The 11,076-nt window shown below is 44.7% G+C and overlaps 1 protein-coding gene across 3 annotated transcripts in view; it reads right to left on the bottom strand.

The window, feature by feature from the left end:
• The window catches only part of rad50 (RAD50 homolog, double strand break repair protein), a 37,453-nt gene that overhangs the window by 11,716 nt on the left and 14,661 nt on the right, over positions 1–11,076 (bottom strand). For all 3 annotated transcript variants that reach the window (XM_061250333.1, XM_061250334.1, XM_061250335.1), the window contains 8 exons: positions 8,663–8,828; positions 7,769–7,962; positions 6,671–6,877; positions 5,877–6,059; positions 4,467–4,624; positions 3,977–4,152; positions 3,162–3,399; positions 1,973–2,162 (listed from right to left, as the gene is read on the bottom strand). In XM_061250333.1, the coding sequence (XP_061106317.1) occupies positions 1,973–2,162; positions 3,162–3,399; positions 3,977–4,152; positions 4,467–4,624; positions 5,877–6,059; positions 6,671–6,877; positions 7,769–7,962; positions 8,663–8,828 (1,512 nt within the window). The remainder of the gene's footprint in view (positions 1–1,972; positions 2,163–3,161; positions 3,400–3,976; positions 4,153–4,466; positions 4,625–5,876; positions 6,060–6,670; positions 6,878–7,768; positions 7,963–8,662; positions 8,829–11,076) is intronic.

Below are 11,076 nucleotides of genomic sequence, written 5' to 3'. Positions count from 1 at the left end.
CATCGGCTGTATTTAACGCTGACTAAGGCTGGAATGACAGCAATGTTGCCCGCCTCCGCTCCCCCGCCTCTGCTGGAGGATAACAGTGTTATACAGGCCGTGGTCTGGCCTGGAGATGCAGCGGTTTCAGCATCCAGTCTAACGTCTCAGCACCTGGAGGCCTGATTTCACAGAACTACACTGAGGAAACGCACGGCTGATGGTCATAATCATATCTCCACATAGTCTATGCTCACGTCTTCATTGTTCTCAAAAGCCTACAAGAGCACCCAGGTAGATTTAAAAAGCAACAGAGAAATTATTCATGTCTGATCTGCTTTTGAAACATCCCTTTCAGAATGAGTAGGTGTGTCACTTAAATCTGACCAAAATAAATTAAAATACATGTTTAATAAATGCTAAGGCAGCCATTTCAACACAGTCTAAAATTATAGAAACATATAGGTCCTCCAGGCATTGACAAGTCACAACATAACCTCAACAAAAGGCAAACAACCGTTGCAGAGCTCAACAGTGCTCCAGTTTTTGGAGCATCCCCTTCGGTAAATTTATATGAACTAGCTGACATACAGTTGTGTTCAAATGAAAAGCAAATAAAGTGCAAATACTTTTTAATAGTTTTTAGTTCAATGTTTCAAATGTAGTGGAAACATTACACATTCAATTCCAAATGAGCAATTCCATTAGCAAATTTGATCAAGTCTGTGTTACTCTTTTACAGCAAGCAAAGAAAAGGAATATTAATCTGTTCAAAAAAATGGCAGTGTCGACATCTTTCTCTTCAAACTGTATAAACTGAATAGAATACAGTGGGGAGGGGAAGGTAGTGTAGAGCACTTTCGAGAAAGTAGACAAGATGGAGCGCCCACAGATACATGTGGAGGTGGAGAAGCTCTGGGACGGGTTGGGGCTGTTGGAGCAGGTGTTGCATGATGTGGCCTATTTGATTCCTTCGTATAACGAACACTGCATTTCCTTGCATTTTTCTCAGGGAAATCGACAGGCAAAACAAAATGTTACCTGTATTTGCCAATATGCAGGACTTATGTCCTTATGTTCTTATGCCTTATAGTAAGCAGAGGTTGTCAGGTGTGCAGTAAAGCACTGCAATAGCCTGGAGACCTAAAGCCAAAAGCCCCATAAAGTCCATAACAGTCTTTGCCTAGGCACTGAAATATGCCAAGAGTGAAGCTAATCTACTTTGGAAGAGAGGCTTCAAAAAAGAACGTGTTAATTCCCCTGGAATTAAAAACACTAAACTACAGCAAAAATAAGCTACGATACCCAGATTAGTTCATTAAAGACACTTGGAAAAAGTACCGTTTCCAAAATCATAGCAAGAAATGAAATGTTAACAAAGCTACAAATGAACATGACTTAAAAAATGTAAGCGTGGTGAGCAAGTGGTAAAATGTGGTGAGCAAGGCCTGTTAACCGCGTTTCTAACAGCAATTTCAGAGTAGCCCACTCCGAGCCAAAGGCAGCACTGTAAATGGTAAACTGCATTTATATAACGCTTTCATACAAAGCACTTTACAATTGATGCCTCTGATTGATGGATTATTTTGTGATATTCTGTCTCTCAATGTTAAAATGTACCTATGATTAAGATTCTACACAGTTCCATTCTTTGTAAGTGGGCAAACCTACAAAATCAGCAAGGGATCAAATAATTATTGCTCCAACTGTACCTGTCCATCAGGGAGATGTCCTTACCTGGTACCTGTCCATCTGGGACATGTCCTTACCTGGTACCTGTCCATCTGGGAGATGTCCTTACCTGGTAACTGTCCATCAGAGAGATGTCCTTACCTGGTACCTGTCCATCAGAGAGATGTTCTTACCTGGTATCTGTCCATCAGGGAGATGTCCTTACCTGGTACCAGTCCATCAGGAGGATTTCCTTACCTGGTACCTGTCCATCAGGAGGATGTCCTTACCTGGTACCTGTCCATCAGGAGGATGTCCTTACCTGGTACCGGTCCATCAGGGAGATGTCCTGTAGGCAGGCTTTGGCCGTGTCCTCCTCAGACATGAGCAGGGACAGCAGGGTCTCCTGCTCCTCGATGTCCCCTTTCAGACGCTCAATTTCCCGGTTGATGCCCTGCAGCTTGTTCCGGAGTTCTGGAAGCTCGTGCTCCTGGAGCTCGGACAGGGACTGCCTTTTAACGGGAATAACATAGGAACACGGATGTGCAACAGATGACAATAAACACGGATGTGCAACAGATGACGCGGCACACGGTGATTGCGTGACTGTTAATGGTGCTTAACCCCCACATGACGTCACATAAGAAGCACAATCAGGTAGGTAATTCAGATCAAATGAGAACCACTGCTCTGTGAGGCTTATCATGAAACAGTTCGGCATTGCATTATGGGATACAATAATACGCCCACATGTCCACAACTGGAACTTTTTTTATGGTGGATTAATATTAGTTACTAATTTCTGTCACTCGGAACTCAAAGAGCATCACCCACACACACACACACACACACACACACACACACAGTGCAAGATAGTCTCTACATGAGGCTCAGGAAAGCCCAGAGAGGTTGAAACTACTTGTTTGTGAAGTTGATTGCCCTCTAGTGGAAGATGTTGAGAATTGCACACACCCCAGAGCTATATGCTGCTAAGGTAAAGGGGTCAACACACACTCTCACTCACTCTCTCACTCTCTCACTCTCTCACTCTCTCACTCTCTCACTCTCTCTCACACACACACACACACACACACACACAGCCAGGACAACAAAACAGAGCTCCCACAACTGCTTAAGCAGCAAAATCAAGCTCTTTGTAAGGTCTCGTTCCAGCCCTCTAAGTATTATGGGATTCATAAGAATTGTGCAGCAAGTACTGCAGGCCATCAATAAAACAAAATGAAAATGGCATTGACAACCATAAGAAGTGTCACCTCTTTCATCCTCTATTCTTACCCCTATTTTACATAAAATGTGGATGTGAAGCTTTTCAGGAGAATCAATCACTCAACAACAAAGAGAAATCCAAGCACTTAAAACTACCAAACAGATCATTTTAAAAACCGCCCCTGAGCTTACTGCGCAAACCCTACGCAGTATCCACCAATGAGACGCAGGTCCCGTCCCCCAGCCCGTCGCGTAATTGGCTGCGCCCGCACCCCCTCTCTCACCTGATTGGCTTGAGGGCCATCATCTCGTCGCGCTTCCTCTCCTTCCTCTTCAGGTCCTGCTCGGTGTTCTTCAGCTTGTCGGGCACGAGGCGGAGCTTGGACTGCATGTCGTTGATCACGTCCTGAAGCTCGGCCTCCGCGGGGAAGGTGCGCTGGCAGACGGGGCAGCAGGGCTCCGTCTCCTCCGTCAGCTGGCTGATGAACTGGGTGTACACTGCCGTGGCTCCCGCCAACATCGCTGGGCACGCCAGACACGGACACCGAACACGGAAACGTGCATCATCAAACACAGACACGCACATCATCAAACACAGACACCGAACACGGAAACGTGCATCATCAAACACAGACACGCACATCATCAAACACAGACACCGAACACGGACACGTGCATCAAACACGGGAATCATCAAACACGGAAACGTGCATCATCAAACACAGACAGGCACATCATCAAACACGGACACACGCATCATCAAACAGACAAGTAGAGAGCCTATAGCCTAGTGGCTAATGAATATGACTGAGACCTGGAAGGTTGGTGGTTCAAGCGCCACTGTGGCCATAATAAGTAATCTCAAAATAAGTATCTGACACAAAATAAGAGAAGTGACACAGTTGGGCCACTGATCATGCATGTTCTACAAAAAACTAAACTAAAACCAGAAGTTGATAGAGGGCAGACTTAGTCACTAATCATGATATCCCCAATGCTCTGGTTCGGGCCATTTTTTAAGTATGTTATTCTGTAAAACGGCACCATCCAGTGGCCAAAAATAAATAACCAATCAAGACTTCATGACTGAACTCGGTACCTCTCTGCTTGGAGCACTTCTCCAGGTCTTCCTGCAGCTTGCCCAGATCGGACTGGAAGTCCTGGCTGCCGCAGACGTTGAACAGCTGCTCCTCGAACCTCGCCAGGTCCTGCTCCTTCCTCCGGATCTCAGCGCTGCAGTGGCTCTTATTCTGCTCCGCTGAGGCCAGGTCCTTACTGAAATGACACCAGACATTACTGAAATTATACCAGCACATCCCGACTGAAATCAAAGAAGAAGAGAAGCTGTTTGTAGAGAGTTTGTAGAGCTTGTCTCTGGTCTGGTTGATCTCGTGGTTCTTACCTGAGGTTGTCTCTGGTCTGGTTGATTTTGCGGTTCGTACCTGACTTTGTAGAGCTTCTCTCTGGTCTGGTTAATTTTGCGGTTCGTACCTGACTTTGTAGAGCTTCGCTCTGGTCTGGTTGATCTTGTGGTTTTTACCTGACTTTGCAGAGCTTGTCTCTGGTCTAGTTGATCTTGCGGTTCATACCTGAGTTTATAGGTCTTGTCTCTGGTCTGGTTGACCTCACGGTTCTTGCTGTGGATCCAGTCCTCAAGCTGCTTCTTGTTGGGGAAGTGCCCCAGGAGGGATGTCAGCTCCTCGTTGTGCCTGGACTTAATTTTCCGCACCTGCTCTTCCTTATCCGTCTGAATAATTAAAAAATATGAAAGACAACGGCTTTAGAAAGGGTAAGGAAGAAACTTATAAATGTAATATTTGGCAAACAGCAACAGAAATAACTCAACAGCGGGATCCTAAGCAAGTCGGCAGAGGATAGAAGATAGGACTATCACTAATCTAAAGACTACACTAAAACTAATCTAAAGCCTACTATGGGCGGCCTGTAGCGTAGTGGTTAAGGTAAATGACTGGGACACGCAAGGTTGGTGGTTCTAATCCCGGTGTAGCCACAATAAGATCCGCACTGCCGTAGGGCCCTTGAGCAAGGCCCTTAACCCTGCATTGCCACAGGGGAGGATTGTCTCCTGCTTAGTCGCTCTGGATAAGAGCGTCTGCCAAATGCCAATAATGCATGTAATGTACACTCTGCCAACCCGCCCCCCCCCCCCTCTCAATAGGTCTGGGTGACATACAAGGCCTTGCAGCTTCCAAATGATTGACAGGACCATATCACATGATCCCCCCGTTGATTGCCTGTATTAATAACACCCTATGGCTGACGGCTGTGATGTTCGAGACGTCTCTGAAGTTTAATGTTTATTAGCACATCTGATATAATTAAAGACAAAAGGACTGAAAGAAAGAACCCGACATGTTGCCGATGGATAATTACAGTTACAGTATATTTCCCAGGCCTGCTTGTAAACGGACCACCCGAGGCTCAACTGGGTGCTTGACTGGGACACAGAAGGTTGGTGGTTCAAGCCCCAGTGTAGTCACAAGATCAGGTCAGCTGCTTGGCCTTTGAGTAACACATTGATCCAAGGGGGATTGGCCCCTGCTTAGTCTAATCAACTGTAAGTCACTTAGGATAAAAGCAAAAGCTAAATAACAGCAATGTAGTAAAAAATGATCACAGACATTGCACAACCTTGCTGCTGATTGGCTTATCAACGCCCAATGGATCAATGTATTACCGCATCAGGTAATAAAAGAGAATAGGCTGGAAGCGTAGTGGTTAAGGCAGACGACTGGGACCCGCAAGGTTGTTGGTTCGATCCACAATAAGATCTGCATGGCCGTTGAGCCCTTGAGCAAGGCCTGCATAACCCTGCATTGCTCCAGGGGAGGATTGTCTCAACTGTACGTCACTCTGGATAAGAGAGTCTGCCAAATGGCATTAATGTAATGTAATGTAATGTAATGTAATGGAAGGAAAGGCATTACACCACATGTTAGCGATGAACCAGCAGATCTGTGTCGCTGGAGCGCTCCTACCTTGTCCTTCCTCAGCATGTCCATCTCGGTGCGGGTCTTGGTGTGGGCGTTGAGTGTCTCCATCTCCTGGTCCAGCTTCCGCTGGCTGCGGTCCATCTGGGCCTTCTCCGTCTGCAGCTCCAGGAGCTCGGCCTTCAGGCCGTCCACGTCCGAGGCCTGCACGGCGTTCTCCAGCTCCCGCTCCTGGAGGAACGGCGGAAAGAGAGAGAGAGACGGGCCGTGAGCTCCTGCCACACACAATGGAACCTGCAGTACAGGGGTTAGGGAACTGGGCCTGTATCCTTTTTTCTCGCTAGTGTCACTGCTTGCTTTTCACGCTCAGGTTTTGCCCAGTTTCCCTTCTGTTACTCTGTAAAGCATCTTTCAGACGGTTCAATGTAAAAAGCACTATAAGAATGACATTGATTTGATTAGGAAAACTAGGTTGCAGTGTTTCAATTCAAAGGTTGGACACTGCCATTGAGCCCTTAACTCTACCCTATAAGGTGTGAGGTCACAAATAAGTGATTAGAATGTTCTTAAAATTTTAATGCTGATATCACAATTCTAGATCTAGATCACTGACCTTTTGGTTTAAAAAAAAATATCAAAGGGTTAAGCAACATATTTAACCCGAATCCCTTCAAGTATATATCTGGCTATTGATAGAATGGATACCATGAAAGAAATGCAAAAACGGTACACGTCGCTACGGATAAGTGGCAGTAATGTAACGTAATGCAGCCCTGGGGGGCAGCCCCCCGCTGCTGCAGTTCAGCACGGCACCAGGAGGGGGCAGGGCGGGGCCGGCTCACCGCCTTGGCCAGCTCCTGCTCCAGCTCCTGCAGACGGGCGGAGGAGCCCTCCAGCTGCTGCAGGTCCCCGCGGGCGTTCCTCAGCTCCTGCTGCCGCTTCTGCTGCAGGTCCCTCTTCAGCTCCACCGTGCGCTCCAGACCCGTCTTCCTGTCCCGGATCTCATCGATGGCCCGCTGCTTCGTGGATTCCTTCTCCTGCATGTCCCTCTGGGAGGGGGAGAGGGAAGAGTACATTCACAGCTTTTACACTTCATTCATTTAGCATGACGGCCTTGTCCATAAAAGTGCTCAAGAATCTAACCCAGGGCCGCCCAACCCTGTACCCGAAGATCTACCAACCTGTTTTTCACTGCAACCATAACAAAGCTCACCTCATTCAACAGCAAGAGCAGGGCTGCCTAACCCAATGCCCAAGTTCCTGGAGGTCTACCATCCTGTAGGTTTTCAATCCAACCCAACAGCTAGAGATCTTGTTGAGCTGCTGATTAGTAGAATCAGCTGTGCCAAATTAGGGCTGGACTTAAACTACAGGGGGGGTAGATGTTCAGGACCTGGTTGGGCAGCTTTGTGATAAAGTTCTGGCTGGAAGGTTCAGGCTGGAACCTTCATTAGAAGCATAGAAGCTACCTTATGGGCAGCAAGGGGCGCTCTTCCTCTGCACAAAATGGAAACCCAATGCCCCATCACAGCAACAGAGCCACAGAGATTTATCAGGTGCTGTCCATCAGAAGAGATGTTACAAGCCGTGGCCTCCTAATCACTACCCCTACATCTGATTGGCTGTATAATACCCTGAATATTTAGAAATCCCAGGCCATCAGGGGCAAAAGAAAATCCAGTTCTGCATTGGCCAACACCGTTTTTACCCTTGTAGAGCAGATCACAAACACGTGATTAGAATGTAGAATTTCAAACTGAACATTCTAAACAATCACGGGTGGTGACCAAAAGCGATGGAGTTCTAGAATAAAGACCAAGAATTTAGAAAAAACTACAGTCAGAATTGTACCCAGCCTATGAATTCCAAAAGTGTGCTATGACTGGCGACTGGCGCCCTCTCCTGGCTGGATTACAGTGTGTACGGGCATTCGGTCTTACCATGGCCTGATTGGCTGCCTCAGTCTCACGGTCCTGCCTCTCCTTCACCTGCTGGTGGAAGCTCTTGAGCTGGCGCTCGCTGAAGGGGACACGCTCGTACCCCTCCATCCCCAGGTGTGAGGCCAGACCCTTCACCTGGGAGTCTCGGTTCCGCATGCTCTGGGCCTGCCGGTCAGCTTGGAGCTGGAGGCGACCTGCCAAACAAACAAAAACAAACAAACAATAATCAAACAAATATATAAACAAACAGTCAAACAAACAAACAAGCAAACAATTAAACAATCAAATAGCAATGAAACAAACACATAAATAAACAGTCAAACAAACAAGCAAACAATGAAACAAACACATAAGCAAACAGTCAAATAAATAAACAAATACACAAACAATCAATCAAACAACAGTTAAGCAAACAACTAAACAATCAAACAAGCAAACAATCAATTAATCAAACAAATAAGACACACAAACAGTCAAACAGTAAAACAAATAAACAGTAAAACAAACAATCAAACAAACAAACAAATTAAAACAATAAAGTAAATCACACCAGAAAATAAATCGCATTCAGAAATAATAATCACAGACAATTGGCATCCAGACATAACAAACATACAATACTGAGGTTCTGCCCAACACTGAACAGCAATAAAGATCCCATCGAATCAGATTCCACACCCTCCTTGCACTGAAGTAGACTCAAGCTACTTTTCAGGGACATGTTTTTGAAAAGCATCTGAAATATTGAGTTTTAAAACTACAGCAAGGGGCACAGAAAAGCATCAACCCCAGAAATCACAAGCAAAGAAAAAAAGAAAAAAGAAAAAAAGGAAATGTTTTTCATTTGGGTTGACATGGCGGTGGTGGCGCACAGTGCAGTAGGCTGAGACGTACCCTGCTCCACCAGCAGCTCTGACTTCAGCCGGTTGAGCCTCTGGCACTCCCGCTGCGCCCGCTCCGTGTCTCTCTGACAGGCCTCCAGGCGGCGCTCCTTCTCCCGCACGGTGCGCTGGTGGTTCTGGTACATCTCCTGGAGCTGCTCGTCTGAGCCCTGGAACACCTGCGGCAGACCCGATCGGTAATGGGGGGTGACATCGGCTCAGGAGGTGAGAGCAGTCGTCTGGCAGTCGGAGGGTTGCAGGTTCGATTCCACCCTAGGTGTGTCAAGGTGTCCCTGAGCAAGACACCTAACCCACAACTGCTCCTGATGAGCAGGTTGGTGCCTTCCATAGCAGCCAATCATCGTTGGTGTGTGTGTGTGTGTGTGTGTGTGTGTGTGTGTGTGTGTGTGTATGAATGGGTGAATGTGAAGCATCAATTGTACAGCACAACCATTTACCATAATAACTATAACTTATTTAGCCAATCCCCCCTGGTGTAATGTGGGGTCAAGGGACTTGTTTAAGGGCCCAACAGCTGTGCACATGTTATCGTGACTACCCAACTCTGTCCAATTGGGTCTTCGTTTTCTTTGTTCTTTATCGGCCATCGCATATTTGAAATCCATTAGACTTTTTTATATTTAGTTTAGTAGCTAGCCAACTATAAGACTCGGGGCAATACACAGGCAGGCTGTTCAGGCTGATTATGATCACCATGGCAACTGTGACATTCAGATCGCAAATGTGGAAAGAAATAGATTTAAGATATTTTTTGCAACAATTCTTAAAAAAATATTTAGAGTAGGAAAAAATTTGAAATCTTAATCAACAAAACAACCAGCGGCTAATCCTCATGTTGCCAAACACCAAAAAAAGAATTTAAAGGCAATCAAAAGGCTAGATACTGAAAGCTCACTTATACCTGCTCTAACAAAGCAATTGTTGAACACACCTGATTAATCAGAAACAGCTGGGAAACCATTTGTCCCAAACATCATGATGCCCTGAAATGGGAGGAGGGGGACTATGTATAAAAATGTAATATCTATGGTGAAACCAAAATATGTTAAAATAACCTTCAATAAAAGCTGACAATGTGCACTTCAACCACATGTGAATTGTTAGATTACACATCTAAATTTGTGCTGTTCAGAGCCAAATCGAGAAAAATAGTTGGCTCCGAGTGTCTTTCATTACTTTGCTGGCCTCTGACAATCTGAAATTTTGACTCATCGGTCCATACAACCATACGCCACATCTCCATTTTCAGTATACTTGTGCAAATGTCCTTCTCTTTTGTTAATTACCTTTTCTCTGCTGTGGCTTTTTGACAGCTACACATCTTTTCAGGCCAAAAGTATTACGTTGTCTTTTCACAGTGACAGAACTTCCCAAGAGAAGCCTTAGCGAGGGTGATACTTTCAGTGGTTTAGCTATTTTTGCACAGTGGTTAGAATCCCATTTTTTTTCTGCTATCTTGCAAAAATACTTTAACTTTTGGAAACCCCTCTATTTCTTCACTTATTTTCCTTTGAATTCGATTTTATGTAGTCTATATTTAAACTGAGGAGACCTATCAGTGACTACTGAGAAGTCAATCTGTTCTGGTTTGTTTATGTATTTGTACATCATTAATTCATGTTAACTACATTAGTTAATGCCAATTTATATCAGAAAAAAAACAGTTAATGTATTTGTTAATGGTTAACTAATTTTAGGTTTATCCTATGTTTTGCTAATGTATAAATATTAATGCAACTAAGACATTGGTTAATATTTAAATACATAAACTAATGAAAAGTTAATTTCATGGTTTTAACTAGTGCATTTATATGTCAATAAATGAACGTAACTACATTAGTTAATGGCAATTCATGAACCTTACTGTAAAGTGTGACCATTCGATGAAGAAAACTGCAAGTTAAGATGTGCTTGGGTAATCAAACTAAATCAGAAACACCTGTGAAGCCATTTCTACTCCACAATTTTACATTCGTAATGAAACAATTGGCACATTGTTAAAGTTAAAGATTTTCGGCGTTTATAGTAAAGGATTATTTTTTTATACATTTTGGTTTCACCTTCTAGAAATTACGGAACTTTTTATACTGATGCTGTACTGGAAACCGCATACAAGCATACTAGCATACTACTTTCCAGGCTTATTTTCATTGAAATGTAGTACAAGTAGTATGCCACACAGCCGTTATCTCCTCATTTCAGGGAACCATATTATTTGGGTTAGAGTCAAATGAAAGAAACGGTTCTTTATTCTCGTATTCTTCTCTTAGAACGCAGACAGGTTGAAGCCATGTGGAGTCGTTTTAACACCTTTCGTGAACCAAGCGATAGGGTAAATCCGGTAGTTATTCACAAACTGAAGGAAGCTTATCTTCTTCACCATCAGTGAAACCTCATCCTTCTCAG

This window comes from Conger conger, chromosome 7, assembly GCF_963514075.1.
Source record: "Conger conger chromosome 7, fConCon1.1, whole genome shotgun sequence".
NCBI classification, from domain to species: Eukaryota; Metazoa; Chordata; class Actinopteri; order Anguilliformes; family Congridae; genus Conger; species Conger conger.
This window is presented reverse-complemented; position numbering and strand designations above follow the sequence as displayed.